This window comes from Trachymyrmex cornetzi, unplaced genomic scaffold, assembly GCF_001594075.2.
Source record: "Trachymyrmex cornetzi isolate Tcor2-1 unplaced genomic scaffold, Tcor1.1 scaffold195, whole genome shotgun sequence".
Classification (NCBI taxonomy): Eukaryota; Metazoa; Arthropoda; class Insecta; order Hymenoptera; family Formicidae; genus Trachymyrmex; species Trachymyrmex cornetzi.
Genome location: NW_017296580.1, coordinates 871,213 through 888,999, shown reverse-complemented (window position 1 = coordinate 888,999; position 17,787 = coordinate 871,213). Strand labels below are relative to the sequence as shown.

The 17,787-nt window shown below is 36.6% G+C and overlaps 1 protein-coding gene across 3 annotated transcripts in view; it reads right to left on the bottom strand.

Moving 5' to 3' along the window:
* The window catches only part of LOC108759585 (protein gustavus), a 72,846-nt gene that overhangs the window by 13,331 nt on the left and 41,728 nt on the right, over positions 1-17,787 (bottom strand). For all 3 annotated transcript variants that reach the window (XM_018505085.1, XM_018505086.1, XM_018505084.1), the window contains one exon: positions 398-765. In XM_018505085.1, the coding sequence (XP_018360587.1) occupies positions 398-765 (368 nt within the window). The remainder of the gene's footprint in view (positions 1-397; positions 766-17,787) is intronic.

Below are 17,787 nucleotides of genomic sequence, written 5' to 3'. Positions count from 1 at the left end.
TATATATATATATATACACACATTTAAAAAAATATATAACAGGGATTTTGAATTTGAACGCTTGAGAAATTAAAATATGTTCTTGATTAGTGTCTTTTAGAAATAATAGAAGACACTTAAATATCGAATTTTTATGATCAATTTTTATAATCGAAAAATATAAAAAATTTTTATAACTTGTAAAGATATATGTTTTATATTGATAAAAATCGAATTTGTCCGATAATAAAAAAAAAACAAATGAATAAGTTTAAAAGGAAAACTAAAAAATTATGAATCTTCAACCAAATCTTTGTAAATTGTACTTTAAAGATAATGTCAGTCGTTACTTGGAAGGTGTAACTCAGGGCAAACTCAACGTGCTGCACGATACGTTTCTGTATCACATGCGGCTAACCTGAAATCTTTTGGCCCATGTTCATGCCCCGGTGGTGGGAGCGATGGTGTGGGTGATGCCGGTGGTGATGTGGGTGGTGACGGTGTTCCGTGCACTGCTTGCCGGCAGGCAGTTTGTGCCTGTGGTGTCTGGTGCCGCAGGTGGTGGTGGTGGTGGTAGTCGTGGTAGTCGTGGTGGTGAGGTGATGATGATGGTGATGGTGGTGGTGGTGATGGCCGGTAGTCGGTGGTGCAGTAGGCACCACGCCACCGTCTATTCCTCCCCCGCCGCCGCCGCGGCCGCCTGCAGTACCTGAACCGCCTCCGGTACCGCCAGTCGCCCCGTTTCCGCGGCTAACGCCCACGCTCACGATACGATTCGCTTTGTACCTGCAATGCGAGAACAGAACGAGGGCACGTTAATTCGTGTGCGTTCTGAGGGATGAAAAGAGAGAGAGAGAGAGAGGGGGGGAGGGGGGTGTGAAAGAGATAAAGGGGGACAGAGCCACAGAGGTTGATACGTGAGTCGGGATCGATATGCGAGGAAGGGGGAAAGTGATTTTGACCGGGGGATGATTTTCACGGTCGGCGAATCTGCGAGAGAGATGCGTTAAATACTTATGAGAACGCATCGTCAGAGATATGTAACGTTTCGTTTGACCGTAAATTAATTAAGATCGATATCCGTTTACAAAAATTTAAAGAAAATATATAATAGATCATTTTGATTTTTTAATTCCAGGAAAGCTATGTCAAATTGTTTGAAATAATATAAAAGAAAGTGAAGTATCTGTTAGATATATAACCGCATTCGTATAGAATATAATTTCATTTGTGTATATGACAGAGCAATGGGATCGTTGCAGATGAAAGCACATCATTGTTCACTGTCCGCGTATTATAGGTAGATTATGTTAGTTTTGGCAAGAAAATCCAGGTCTATCATTATGTTCGCGTCTGATTTTTCTTTGCTCTACTTCGGACGAACCCTTAGGGGTTTGATGCGGAAAACTACGCTGAATTTTCGCACGGGAAATCATGTCGACGAGAGCGTGCCTCTAGATTCAAGTAATTCGAGGTGCGCGCTTCGTCTGCGGGTGCAGAAAAAAACATGTCCAAGCGAATCTCGATTAATCACGTTTTCCTATTTGCGAGGGCTTTGCAGAACGGATTGCCACGGCGTATGTATAGTATATAAACGTGGAACGAATCGCGGAAACCGATTAATTCTTCCTAGCGGATGAAGTACACGCAAAGTAGCATTTTCATCACGAGCCTGCAATTTCCGTACTATTCCCGTATCTTTCAGGATGGCTGGTTTGTATCGAATTTTTCAGATGTTTAGAAACAAAATAGCAATATAAAAATGAAAAGCTGATTATTTAAATTTTTCAATCTGTAATTATTTTAAATAGTAATAATTTAATATTTTCTCATTATATTATTAAAATACAGAAAAATTCGAGAATTCTATATTATAGATATATGTACATATATAGAAAAAAAAATCTAACGATTTTTTAAATACACTGAATGATGTAAATAAATCGAATTAAAGAAAAGGGAAAGAGAAATACTGCGCTAAAATCACGTAAAGCCGAGTTACTTCTACTTTAATATTTTCTTGGTGTTCATTGAAATTTGTGTCATTGAGATTATGCGTAACATTAATCGAAGAAAATATCTGAACGAGATTACGTACTGCGGATGACCGCATTTAACCGATGATAAATATTACTATCTAACCGCGTTACGTTCACGAACGCGTTGTAATCAAGATTCTTCGAAATTTATTTCTCTCAATATTTTCAGTATTTAAGAAAAATGTATGCAAAGATTAGAGGTATACATGACTAAGAGAGCAGTTATGCAAATAACTGATTTATTTAGTTCAAGAGCAGCATAAGTAGAATTTTTAAATGCAACAATATTAAATCAATCGTGGTATCGTAGTTTATTCACGTAAATCGAGATGCAATTTACATTTTATGTGATTTTCAAGCTTACTTTATTATACTATATTATTATAGGGAAATGTTACGTCACTTACAAGGTTAACAGCTTTAAATATAAATTCCTTTGCGCTCTCCGATCATTCAAGAATGTTACTATTACCAATTTCTCTATGAAATTAACGCGATCGGCATCTGTAGGTAGATAATCATTATCTCAGAATATGACAGGGTGTGATTAACGTAGAAATGAAGGTTCACGAACGCGTAGAAATATCCGGATAAGACTACGACAGTGACCTTCTTGGTAGAAATATAGCATGATATGCCAGAGCAGACAAGGTTAACGGTGTACGTGATGATAATTCTTACATACTTGGTGAAAAGAAGAGAAGCGCGAAGAACAAACGAAGAATAGTGGTAGGACTCGAAAGCGATAATAGGTAACTTTTCGTGCGAATACCAGGCGATATAATTAATATAATTTGACCAGGAATTCTGTTCTAAATAAGAAAGAACGTAACATTTTTCTAGAGAATCGCACCTCAATATTTCTCTAGAGAATCAAAAGAAAATACGTATGATACATTTCGTAATTTCATAAACTTATTTTGCTGTTAAAAATAATAAATTTATTTGATTACATCTTTATTCTATTTTTTTATGTTAGAAAATGCACGAAGAAATATCTACAATCGTAATCAATTTTTGTATTCGCGGTTCAAAATTCTATCTAACTGGTGGTACAATTAGAAACGAGAAATAATGCAATTCGACGACCTTTTCTCAAGCCTGTGACATAACGTAACGTATGTTAACCGTAACTCGATCGTTCATCGTATCCGTTCGTCGTCGTGCTGGTTTCCGGTCGTGGACACCGGACATTGGCATCCTGAATCCGGTCGATTCGGTTTCACTCGCGATAATCAGTGCCAGGAAAAAGGAGTCTCCTGCGGAAATTCATGAAAAATATCCCTTGCGCCGTTAAAAGAATCGGGATTACTAATCGCGATGAGTGATCCCTTGCATCGATAGAAAAATCGGGATTACTAATCGCGATGAGTGAGCGAAAGTCGCGAGTATCGAGTTATTCCGATATTTATCATCATAGTGCAAAAGGGAATGCCAGGACAACTCTCCGAGATTAAATTTGCGCGTGTTAATCATCTCTTGGATCTGACAGTATAAACATAGTACAAATAAGAAAGTAGTTAACAATTATATCAACAATTATCGTGATATATTCTGGATAGTTTGATGGAACTTTTCGTTGGCTAATTGTTGTTTGTTAATAAGTCTAGTGGATAGTCCTGTATTTTCGCCATAAACTCGTCGCGCTTCGTTGATACTCGTTTGTTCATCAGACTTTCAGCACAAAGTTTGACGGTAAATTAGACTTGCATCTTGTCTAGAAGAAGAGCTCGCGCGAAATGTCGCGAAAGCAAGCGGCGGTCTCGGGTATAAACAGTCTAACTTTTCTAACTCGTGTTCTGACTTTTGATGAAAACAATATAATTTGCGCAACAACTAGATAAATATTTGTTTCGAAAAAGAAATCCTACAAATATAACGTCGATCAAAGCGATACATTGCTGGAAACGGTGATCGAACGAAATACCTCGGTCTCGAATGTCTTTCCAAATAATTGTGAAACACTCATAATTAATCATCGCGCTATGGCAAATGAATAAATCATTATGATTGTGTTGCCGCACGGCGAACAGGAAACGCGGTCGAGAAACCGCGAATTTAATTTCCCGCTGCGCGGGAAGTAAATGAGTAAGATGCCCTTTGAGCTGCGCGGGCCGTTCTTGGCACTCGTCACGGTACTGACCGCTATAGAGCAGGCGTTTCATTTGAAGTCCATTAATGGCATTTATCTCTCTTAACCGCGGCGGACGTCGTCAGCGGGAACGATATCGCCTTGAGTGTAGAACGAAGAGAAAGTACTGAAATCGACTTCCTCAACGTTTGCGCACCGATTCGGCCAATTAAAACACACGAAACAATAAACAAAAGCCCGTATTATTGCTTCCCTATGCTGTTCACCGAAAGTTACATTAGCATGGACGAGGATTGTTGCAATAATTAATAACGTTTTGAAATATTTTCTAATTTCTATGACCTTAATAAAGTTTTAGATCTGTGTTTAATTGAAAACGAGAGTTTCAGTTTCTGTTGGATTAGTTCAAATTTAAATTGGCTTTTACTGCTAAGAATATGGCTTCAAAATCATTTTAATTGTTAAAAGTTTATTATGTTACACAAACATGTGCTCAAAGGATTCTTATTGATCATTAAACATCTTTCATTCTTTTTCAGAAGTGAATTCTCATTCTAAGTATAAAAAATACTGTCGCTCAGTTTCAAGCTATCCCATCTCTGTGGTTAGAAAAAATTTCTAAAAAATTCCTAAGTTGTCTAAAAGCTCGTGTAAAAAATTCACGTCCGTTTTTTCATCGAATATACACGGTATACCAAAAAATTAAACCACTCGCAACAGATTCATTTGGAAATAACCTACACGAATCGGTCTGGACCAAATAGCATTTGATTTCGAGACGAAATACGAGAACGTCGGCAGTTCGAACGCTATGGAGGCGCTCGACCGGCGGCGGTATTGATCCGCGGGGGTCACCTTTGCCCCACCTCGACACGGGACCAACCTCCAAATCCACCCCTGCCCTGCCCTTCAGACCCTCGCACCACGCGAGTTCTCATGACCGACGGGCACTACCACCAACTCCTTCTGTAAAATAGACCATCGAAAATATCCTGGCAAAACTCCAAGTTACGCTCAACATCTCTTCTACGCGTTGATAAGGAAACCCCTTGAAAATATCGTATTAAACTTTCATGTATGAGACGCAGATTCATATAAGAGCACAGAAACATATCGACTGCTAGGCACGACATTCTTTAATTTTTAATTCCTCAGTTTGATGCTATCGCTGATGATAAATTATAAACAAAAACATGAGATATCTGTGACATATCCTATAAACTTGAGAGACAGTTCGGATTATTGAAGTTGTTGATCAGTTTCCAAATTTGTAATGATAAAAGCTTTTTCTTTTTTACATAAAAGAGATATTATAGTATAATAGTTTTTTTTTTTTCAAATTATAAAGTCTGTGACAGCAATATTTTTCCAAAACGGTTTCACGTGAATATCTGTAAATAAAGATATATCTCCTCTAATAGCTGCACTATTGTAAGGTCCTGCAAACGTGCACGTCTGTATGGCGAATAAATATTTGCTACCGGCGTGTGATGACGGAGATGCCGCGTTAATTGTTAATTTACAAATTCTCGCGCGCTCGTTCCGTCGCGGTTGCGTAAATATTTAGCGTGTACGTCAATGGGTATTTCGTTTCATGCAACGTTTAGTTTAACGTCGCGCATCGCGGAATTCATATTTTCACGCGTACAACAGTGATTCGTAATGGTCCGCGAGCACGCTTTACAGCGATTAATTTGTTAATTAATATTCATTTCAGAAAATTATTTATTATCTATAAATATTAATGCACGATTTGGTCGCTATTGTAATAATTTTTCCACTTTTGTACCTTGAATTTATTTCATGGAAGTACAATTTTATACGATAAAATTGAATAAAAGTAGCACGTGCGTAATTTTTATATGAATTTCTCTCCTGAAAAAAGTAAGAATATTAAATGTCTTATATATAGCGTGTGTATAGTAACTAGTATTCTCGAGGAGTTAACTACAAACTACTGTGAAGACATTTAGCGACTATTATCATTAAACTGTCCCGAATACGCTCCGGCGGATAGCGACCTGCCATTTATTAATAAACATATCCGGAAACGCGTCGACACTCAGGGAGCATGAATTTAGAGTAATCGTAATCGCACGCTCGTGTATACGCTGTAGGTGTAATTACCATTGCGTGGCTCGGTTTAATCTTTACGTGATTACGGCGTTGCGCTCGAAGGGACGGGGTATATTTCGACGATTATCGACAATCCGTGGCGTCGTGTCTGCAATAGAAATTTTTCAACTACGGCCGAGTTCCTCCAGGCGATTTTTTTTTCCCGGTGAATAGGACGATCTTCGTGCACGGAAAGCACACCGGGAAACGGCAAGATGGATCGACCAAACATCATCGAGGATGACCGTAAATCGCGCGGCCGGTTGGTTCATCACGCACGGCACCGCCAGCCATCGACAAACCAGTTGCCAACCGGTACTAATAAACTCTAACGATGTAGATGTCAATTGCGTTCAATGATACTGGAACGATGCGTAATGCATCGCTGTTGCTCGCAAGCGACAGCGTTAAAACAAGCCACCGAGTTTGCGGAGTCGACCCGAGAACTATCCTCTACCATTGGGATAAAATGACAAAACAAAGAGCTTATTTCGTCGCTTAGCAGAAGAATGTATTACATCGTTAATTTAATATATCTCTTTTTATAATATTGTTGCGAATGATTATATCGTCATTTTTTTATGTCGTTATAACTCAATTGTAATAGTATTTTTAGTTGCGCTTCAATGATTATGTTCATTATACTATGTCAAATCATATGGTGTGTCTCATCATTTGTATATTTAGTCAACTTGATATACCTTAAATCAGAGTTGGGCATGTATTTGAAATACTTTTATTTAAAATACACTATTTGCAATACAAGCATATTTTGTATTTTTTATTTTAGCGGATCACATAAAAGTATTACGTATTTTGTATTTAAAATCGAAAGATTGAAAGCTTTTTGTATCTTGTAATTCAAATAATAAGGTTGATTATCAATGTTCGTATTTGAAATACAAAATACAAAATATGCCATACATGCCCATCTCTGCCTTAAATGTAATTCTTCAAATATATATATAATAAATTAAATTAAATTAAAGTAATTAAACTATAAAATATTATCATATAAAATAAATGAATATTTTCTTTTTCTTTTTTCCTTAAAGATAAAGAAGTCTTTCAAAGCTAATTATTCAGATTTGTTATGCGAAATATATTCGTTTTCTCGCCGTCGCGCATCATACAAGAATTTCAATTTACATAACAAAAGCATTAGATATTCCTGGTTCCGTTCGATTGAAGGTTCGTAACGTAACCGACAGCTAATAACGGCCATTTACACTTAGCAAGCGTCGACTTAGTGTGGCACAGCTGACGACTTAGCCAGCCGCCAACACCTGTTCGCCAGCTGCGACGATAAAGGTTCGATAGAGGCGTTTGCGTTGGCTTACAGTTTCTCGACAAAATGGAGTCTTTTGTCGTGCATATACGGGTCTTTTACTCTGACGTTTTCGCGCCGCGCCTTTTACGAGTCTCGTCTGGCAGAGAACCGCCGCGGACCCCGGCGGTCCACTATGAGAAACAATGCCGCCCGGCTGTGAAGTCGTATATATTATAATCGAGCCGGTTGCTGCTTTTCATTTCGGCCAGTGTGAAACGGGTCACTGAGAGACGAACAATAATTTCCCGCTACGTCTAACGAAACATAGAACGCACCTTGATCATGCGGGACTATTCGTCTCGATGTGACGCTATTGAAAGGTAGAAGAAAGCACAGAGGTACTGAAGAAGACTGTTCATGCCGCGAAATATCGCTGGTGTTACGCGCATATTGTGTTAGGTAATGTTTCAACGAGGTCGGTGAAATCAACTACATCCAACAAAGAAATAACACAATTTGGAAATCGTTTCGTGTAGCTCTGAACTAAAAAAAAATTCTTTTTTCATTGTTGCGGAGAAAAAGTATAAAAAAGATAAAGAGAAATTGGAAATGGAACTGAGAATCGTAGTACAACAGTAGATTTATTTCATGAATAAATTTAATAATATTTATCTAAGGTATACTCTTGGAAACACGTATCATAGGTATATTAAAAGAATCGCAATATTTTACGCGATGCACATATTTGATCGCTTTAGAATTCGTGACCATGTTATTATTTTATAAGTCTGCCAAAATCGATCCGGCGTGACGCGACGATCAGATCATCGTCAACGACTTTTTTGTCCCGGCGACGAGTGAGTCCTACGATTTGCTCGATTATTAGATGGGGCCACGCCCCGTCCCTGAATTCCAACATGATGGGCAGTTCTTGGTTTGATCGAAGTCAAATATCGGGGCGGCCGTTGGTGGCTCCTTTCAGCTTGATTCTCTCGGCACGATGAGATCATCAAATTCGCCTGGCAACGCGTTTCAAGTCGAGTTGTTTTCGCATCGCCTTTAATATTGCACGAAGATCACTGGTTGCTTCTTTTATTAGATGAAAACATTTATAAGCTATATTTATGAAAGCTGCAAATTACGATGTTATAATAAGAGCAAATATCGAGCGTCTTTTTATTTTCACACTTGTCTTTACTAATTTTTCGTAACGTTACTTACTATATACGCTTCATTATTATCATAATTATCCTTTTGTAAGTTATATCAAAGATTTAAGCTTGTGTGAACAACACCATTGTTGATGCTCTTGAGTTACAATTCTCTGATACGTTTATCTTCATGTATAATGTTTCAAATCTTTACTCTCTCTCTTTGATAAAGTTATTATTAACTATTAATATTATTGTTTTGTGGCTGCATTGCAACTTTGATATAGTATTGTTTAACGTTAATATTAATGTTACAGTTTAATGTTGATGTTATATTATGGTCATTAGCTTTTGATCAGACTTGTTTTCGGTTTGAATGTATTTAATAAGAATAAGAATGTGTATGTAATAAGAATGTATTTAATTCTACGTTGCAATTAAACTGCAAGCAATTTATTTTCCACTTCTCTCGCATTCTTACTATTTTATAAGCAAGTATTTATATGTATGATTCATAGTATATAATTTGTCACGTTCCATTATTCATGTGTTGTCTGTCCCTTCTCTTCAATGAAATTTTTCAATGAGCAACGGGTCCATGGCGCGCTCGGTTTTATCATCATTTCCGTAGTTCCTCGAACTTGATTATATCAGAGCATTGGTCTCTGTCTTGAAGATATAAAGATGGGTTATGCGGGTCAGACGGAGTCTCGTTTACACGCTCATTCTCGTTGAGAGTCGTACTTACAGACAGAAATGACAAACGGCACAATCGTTATTGCGCGTTTATTTTATCATGTCCGTATCATTAGTAAAACGTCTCTTTACGTCGTGTGTGTATGCGAGTCTTCTATCAGTTAAACATGCATGAGAAAAAAACTTCTGGGGAATAAAAATTGGAAAATCAATGAAAAGCTCGTATACATTTTCAGAGATTATTTATTATACTCACAAGTGCGTAATCACGAAAGATATGATGGAGAGACTGCCATTTTAGATGTGTAAGAAAATTTCTACAGTCCCCGCTTATTGCATATTTGTTACATGATCTGCATAAATATAGCCAGTGGGATGAAATCTAAAGTTTGTTGAGTCTCTGGTATAACAGCTCGGTCAGGGATTTAATAATCTCGCTAAAATTACACGTGGACGTGCTGATATATGTAAACAAGGACGCGCGAGTCTCAGTCAAAACTTCGGGGTGAGGTAACTCACTGTGATTTAGAGATAATATCTAGTCGCACTCTCATTGTAAAGTAGCATACAAGGTGCATATACCGTTGCATGCACGTTGGTGCTGACGGGCTCGTGTTGCAGATAAACGACAGGCGTTGTATGAAGATAAACGACACTCGCTAGAAGAAGATATTTCACGACGTCTGCATGCACGCGCCAAGTAACACACCGCGTCTCAGGACGGTTAGAAGTGTTACGGCTTCATTCCGCATGAGATGCATTTCTTATGGTGGCCGGCTCCTTCTTGTAAAGTCATTTACGCACAAAAGCGCTCAATTAATTCTCAGAAACAAAAGCGCCAATCATTCTGAACGAAACTCACGCGTAAAAGGGGCTTTGTGCACCAATTTCACAATTAAATTACGCATGTATTAAGTCTCACGTCATCCATTTGTTTTTTATCTCTTATCCCATACACGCAAAACGATTATTAATTAAAACATTTCAACAATTTAGTGATGTAATGTAGCAATAATAATATTCCATTAAATCATCGTAGTGTCAATTCCTAAATGGTAATAACAAATAATATCGTCGCAGAAACAAATTGTAATATAATTTATCCGTTACATTTTCTTCATTTTTATAATATTTTTTTATCAGTTTTGCCTTCCTAAATTTAAGTATGTTACTAACTCTTTAGAATAAATTGTTAGCTTACTTCTCATATACTAACTTGGATATATGCAAATACTTTTGTAAAAAATTAAAAAAATGAAAACTCTGTATTAACAAAATGTAATAGCGTTTTTTCACTGCGTTTTTTCAGAGCTGATGGGCACTCAATGCACTTTAAAACCGTTGTACACAAATCGATGAAAAGATGTACGTTTAATGAAAATATATAAAAACGAATTACCGTGAATGAAATACTCAATATATTTTATTGTGGTATTCGATAAAATATACATTGATATTTTATTAATTGAAATATCTCACTTTTGCGCATTTAGATTAAGTTAATGTACAACAGCTTTAACGTGCACTGAGTGCGCATCAGTTTTGCCAGTGAAAAACACTATTAGACGCAATGCGTGCTCGCTCTCGAGCGCGATCGACGTAAGCCGGTGGATTCCTAGTTCTTTGCTTTGTTCATCGTCAAGGTCTAGATCAGTGCTGTGCCGTATATCGCGCCGGCAAGTAGTGGAAGCGTGCTTTCTGATCCTTTTCCTTCGACCGTGCTGCGAATACGCGATCGCGCGCGATTCACGCCAAGAACCGACGGCGATCTCAATGACGAAATCGAGAACGCGATGGCGGGAAGATTTCTTCAAGGTCTCGTCGCAGCTCCGAAGGAAAAACGAAAGGCAGGAGCGGATCCACGTTCCGCAGCTTCTCTTCGCACGCACGCATTTTTCTCACAAATGCGCACGCGCAACGTACACACCACGACGAATATCTTGGTTTTTCGCCGCAGGACTGGTTCCTCGAGATGATGTCCTTGGAGGACGATACTCCCGAGAAAGTGCAAAAATGCATTGTACGACGTAGCTTCAGTGTTTTTCAAAGAGAATAAGAAAGTCTCTCAGGATGAATAAACTTGAAACAATTTTTACTTCTACCTGGCGATGGTAAAAAAGAAATTAAAACCGTAAAATGAAAAGATAATATATAAATGTAAGAAAAAAAATGAAATCTTTAAGGGGATGCTAAACCGATTACCCAACTCAATCAAGGTCGATAGTACAGACTCTTTTAATTCCAAATTCGATAATAGTGGTGACATCTTTGATTTAGTTTTTACATTATATTATATAATATATATCATTCTGTCTTAGGGCCTGAGCACAATAGAGGAACAGGAATTAGATATTAAGATTTTAACCTATCAGAAACTGATTACATCGGAATACACGGTTTCTGATAGGTTGAAATCTTAATATCTAATTCTTGTTTCTCTATTGTGCGCAGGCCCTTACTCCAACGCATACGTCTGTTCTTATCTAACATATGCCAGCACCATCTATCGCAAGACCGCGTAACTGCTGCTACGCGGAATTTCGGCTCTGTTGACAGTCCCAGTCTCCGCAAAGCATCTGTATACCCGTATTTCCTATTCGGTGGGAATATATCTTTTCTAGACTTTCAATCTTAGTTCTACAAATTCGGTATCGTTCGTTTCAATAATGTGATGTTTGCTGTCCGCTTATTTTCAAGATATGGACTCTAAAACTCTTAAGGTGCGATTTCACGCTGACGCTAGACGCTCATTTTCAGCGTCAAAACAGGTCACGTGATCAAAATTGACGCTTGGTATTCGTCAATTTTGATCATATGACCTGTTTTGACGCTGAAAATGAGCGTCGAGTGTCAGCGTGAAAAGGCACCTTTATATCAAGCAAATATATATCCGAGGTGACAGCTGTGCGAGCCAAAAATAAGTAAATTTTATAATTTTTTTTCGATTTTCTCATAAAATCCAGTGTAGCAAACATCCTCTATGTGCGTACTATAATTTAAGTAATAATACTTTTGCAATCCGTACATCCAATACGGAGAAATCCCACCGAATAGGAATGTGGTAAAACAGGGGGGCTTTAGCATCGCCTTAAGTTTGTAAATATTTGATAAATTTTAAGAAAAGGAAGAAAATTAAAGCTGAAAAAAAAACGAGGAGGAAAAGAAACAAGTCTAGATTTTTTGAAGTTTTTTTATTAAAAATAAACATCAATATGAAAAAGCATAAATATAAAAAATAAATAAATATAAATGTATAAGTAAACAAATGTTGATTTTGATGCACTAGTATTTGATTTTTATTTGAAACATGATCGAGACAGGACGAATCGAATGCTGAAGTATCCAAACGAGTATGCGATTATAGCTCAGCGTTAGCGTAGTTAGGTTACCCTAGAGTCCTAGATTTATCAGAAAAGCGCGACCGACTTATGTCAGCATCGTAAAAGTACTAAAAAGTATCTAGAAAAAGTATTAAAAATCGTTTGCAAGACGGACTATGAAATCCATCAATCCTCCATTAAGCAGCCATTTTTAATACAGAAATCAGTTCATGATTGGTTGCTAAGTCACGTGATTGCAATGCTCAATCAGAATACTTAACATTAGTCGCGCTTCTCCGATAAATCTAGGACTCTAGGTTACCCCAGAGATTCTAGATTCAAATCTCATCGATATCTTATCATAATATGCGTTTTCAGAAATATTGTAATATCCAATAGGTTATTGTAATTATAATAAATTGTATGCGAAAGAATAATATACGTAAATAAGTTGTACGTACGTAAAAATAATTAAAACAGTAAGAATTATATATTGAAAATTAATTAAAATTTTTGTCTCGTTAAAATATTCGCAGATAGACAAACGTACATGAATTTTACAACAACTTTGCGTTTATTAGAATCATCCAATGCGTAATAAATGAGCTGATTGTAATTCAAAATATATTGCAGTCGTATTTAGTAAATCAGAAAACAAAATATAATGATGTAAATATGAGAAACGAAAATCAGATATTTATTTCTCGTATTTATATCATATTTGCGTCATGGCATTTCATTTTCTGATTTACTAAATACGGCTGCAATATTTCGAATCACAATCGACTCATCTATTTGATGAGTCGATTGTGATTCGATACAACGACCAATCAATGTAAAGTTGCTATAAAGTTTACACTTACCTATTTGGTTAAAACTAAAAAAAATCGAGGAGATGAAGGAAAAGAAATCTAGGTTTACTCAAATATATTTCTTTATAAAAATAAACATATATAAATATGAAAAAGCATATATATATATAAAACAATATTAAAAATAAAAAAAATTTAAAGATGTTTCTGAAAATTTGTCCAGCAACAAATACAAGTATGATGAGGAATTATTTATCAAATATATTTATCGACATTTTAAAGTATCAAAAGACCTTATTAGTTGAAAAACTCAGATCGGAAAATTTGTAAATTTTCTTTAATGTACAACTGGATGAATGTTGCATTTGAGTGTGCCATTATATGCTGCCATACAAAAGGTAGTAATGGAAAGCTACGATTATCTTATGTAATTTAACTAGAGCTGTTTACGTCAATGCACGACGCACCTTGGCGCAAAGGAATGGAATAAACCATCACGCGAGCTATTCAAATAGATTAAACACTAAAGTGCTAACTACGATAAATTGATACGTAATATTTGTACAAACTTTTTTTATCTATTGATTACGATCTTGTAGAGATCGTGTAATTATTCTCTTATTCTCTTGTCTGAAGAGAATGCAAGTCCGTAACGAATGATACACGGGAGAGAAAGTTTCTCAGAGGGAAACACTTCGTCGAGGGAGATATCCAGCCTAGAGAATTCGTTGTCTCTTATCGAATGACGACCACGGCGACGATGTGGATGACGATGACAGTCGCAACGTATCAAGCATGTGCGTTTATCTCCCCGCTGGCGCCTTTCGCTTTATTACAGCGCAATGCGCATCGCGGACGGTTCAACGACCCGATTTCTGTGTGTGATCTTGCGTGGCCTTGGAAGACAGGCCGGATGTTGCGAGACTGACAAAGAGGTTTGGCACTATGGCGAAAGAGAGAGAGAGAAGAGAGAAAGACGAAGAAGAGGGAAAAAGAGAGGGAGATGAAACGAGGGACAAGTCACGAGCAACCTATGAAAAGTTCGAGGCCGCCATTGGCTTCGTGAAATATCCAAACAGACCAGTTATATCGAGCGTATTATATCGAATTTCGATACATCGTTTTTAATGTGGCACCAGCGTGATGATTCTTCCAATATGTTTTAAGGGTTAAACTGATCCCGAATTCTGAAAACAACCTTTTAACTATGTGACACTGAAGATAAGAAATTCAGATACTTTTAGAAAAAACGAAAGGCAATTTTAGCAAACAAGTGAGAAACAAAATCTGCGAAATATAATTATACGATTTTTTTTTTTAATGCGGCCAAGTATATATTATAGGTGCATAAACAAAACAATTTGATTGTTACAAAATAGTATATGACGTTCACAGAAAAGTTCATATATTATACTTGTTATACTCTTTTTCTCGATTCACCGTTGTTGCCAAATCAAAATTTAAATAAACCAGTCTTAAGAATACTTACTGTAAAATTGCCGTTTAATTGAAAACATTACTAAGTATAATATTAGAGATAAAATGGTATATTGATAGTATTCTAAAAATATTAAAAAATATAATTATAAAAATTAAATATTACTTTCTCAAAGAAAAACACTTCAAAAATTGCAAGAAGGAATTGCGATTATTGTGTTATCTAATGTGTAAATTATGCATTACTGTACATATAGATAGTAAAAAAAACCATATAAATTTACAAGCCTTCACCTTAGTTGTCGCGAAAGCTATATAATTTATCTTCTATCTACATAGGTAATGCCACCTACAGTAGATAAATACCTGCTGATTAGAAGAAAGTTCCTCGGCATGAGTCAGATTCAACTTGTAATTTACATATGTAAATCGGCCTCTCAAAGAAGCCGAATCATTGCCGATTTACACGAAAAGTGTTCTCTCTCTGTCAAATATTTCCAGTCCTCAGCAGTCTAATTTCTAGTATTGAAGGGCGAAAGGTCCTACGTACACAGGATTACGAACCTGCGTATGTTCGAACGCGAAGAAAAGCGGAGAGGCATGGGCAGACAATGAACAATCGTACATTGTTACGAGTTATAGCATTGTTACTCCACCGAGCTCGGGTCCCGTGTTCACATAATTAGGCTGTAAACGTTTCGAGACAATCACCATTGTTTTCCGTCTCTGCCCTCTTGGATTAAGGTTCCCTGCTGTCCTTTGCTAGTAAAACGAGCACTTTGGGATACTTCGGAAAAGGAGCAGATCAAGATATATAAAAATTCCGGCGAAAACTATACTAAATTGTTTCTCATTTTCCTATATTTTTTTCAGCTGCCTATCTAACTACCGCGTATGATTTTTTCGACAATTACTAATGATCGAACATACATCGTGGCTCTCCGCTTATTCATAATTTTCCTTCATCGTATACTATTTTAATTTTAAAAAATTATAAAAATATCCGATAAACAAAAGTATTATTGCATAAACGAGGACATTTAATGATTAATTGTAGCGATTTAGTTAATGTTTCAAAATTAATATAAAAACATTTTTAAATAATCATTTAAAAGGTTTCAATATTATTGAAATTTTTGTCGGATTGTTTTGTCTAGCAAACTACGTATGTCGCGCAATAGTTTTGAATGTTGTGTACCCTAAATTAACGCCCTCCTTGGTTACCGAGGCGGATGATGTGATGGAGGGAGATCGAGACAGTCAGAAACTCTGTTTAAGATATAATAATCAAGAAGGGCTCGTGCTCTGAGATTGCCGACATATGATAGGACCAAAGATCCCTCTCACACTACTTTTAAAGATTGTGTCGTGGGATTTTATCTCCTTTCGCGGGAGAATGTCTTCTTTCAAAAATATTTTTTGTCATGTCACCAAGTGACGATTTCAGCATTTTTTATGGCTTCGATAATTATCACAAAAATATTGCAATATCTTGAAGATCCCCTTCACTTATGTTAATACTTCATGGTGCGCTAGAGAACTAGAAACGTAGGTATTCGCGTCCACCATTTTTACTCCTTTCCCCACTGTTTGTTCTCTCTTCAATCTTCTCTCTTCAATCTTCTCTCTTCTCTCTTCTCTCTTCTCTCTTCAATTTTCTCTCTTCTCTCTTCTCTCTTCTCTCTTCTCTCTTCAATCTTCTTAGTTTAGTGGCGGAATGGAGAGAAAGCAAGGAATTGAAAAAAGGAGCAAGAGAGTGAGAATAGGAGTAAAAATGATGCATGCGAATACTCACGTTTATAGTGCCTTAGGTACGCCTCAGCAATTTTGAAGAGAATATATTTTCGAAATAAATAACAATTTCTCAAGTATTTTTCGTGCAATTTGGAAAAATTCTTCATTAAACTTTATTTATTGTATTACGCTATCATATTCCCTTTCGATTGATTTAGGAGCAACCAAACGCACGTGCGTTCGAATTGAGACATTGCGAGATATGGCGGAACAGATAAGATGGCAAAGAGGGAACGAAGGAAAATCGCGGAACGGAGAAACGGACGGAAGAGTGAGTCCCGGTGTTGCCAGATCGTGGATTTTCTCCCTAGATTTAGGGTTATTTTTTAGGCTTAGGAAGAAATTTAGGGAGACAAAATGTTTAGGGAGAATGTTTAGGGAGACAAAATGTTTTTTAGGGATATTTTAGGGAGGGTATTCCATGACTGGTATTCCTTGATTAGTCATGTTGAATGCCTTGCATTCAATAAAAAGATTAACAAAAAAATGTCATATATAACAGAGGGTTTCTCTCTGATATATATATATATATATACTTATATTGTTTATGCATTTATCATATCTGTGTTTATTACTAATTTAAATTAATAAATACGTCATATATGACGTATTATAAAATATTAGCTTTAACCTTTAAAAATAGTTTTAAAATATTTTTTATTCCCTTCTCAATTGTATATTAATATATAAGATTAAAATTAAATTAAATAGAAACTTTTATGGGTCTTCTACAACAAGCCGCAAATCAGAAGTTCTAGGCGATCTTAAGTCATAATCGGTGAAGTTGGCCAACAGCCAACTTGAACGACTTGGTTAATACTGGTTAAGACTTCTAACGTTCTGACTTGCGGCTTATTGTAAAAGGCCCATTGTTAATTTATTTCGAACATATTTGACAATTTTAGGGAGAAATCTAGGGTTTTTTTGGAGCTCACTTAGGGAGATTTAGGGAGATTCCGAGGCTGTTTTAGGGGAAAATCGATGAAAACACCTGGCAACATTGGTGAGTCCGTGCGCCGCTCGCAGACCTCGCAGTGGAAATCCTTCATTTCCTCGCGCAATGTGACGCGACGCATCGGCCC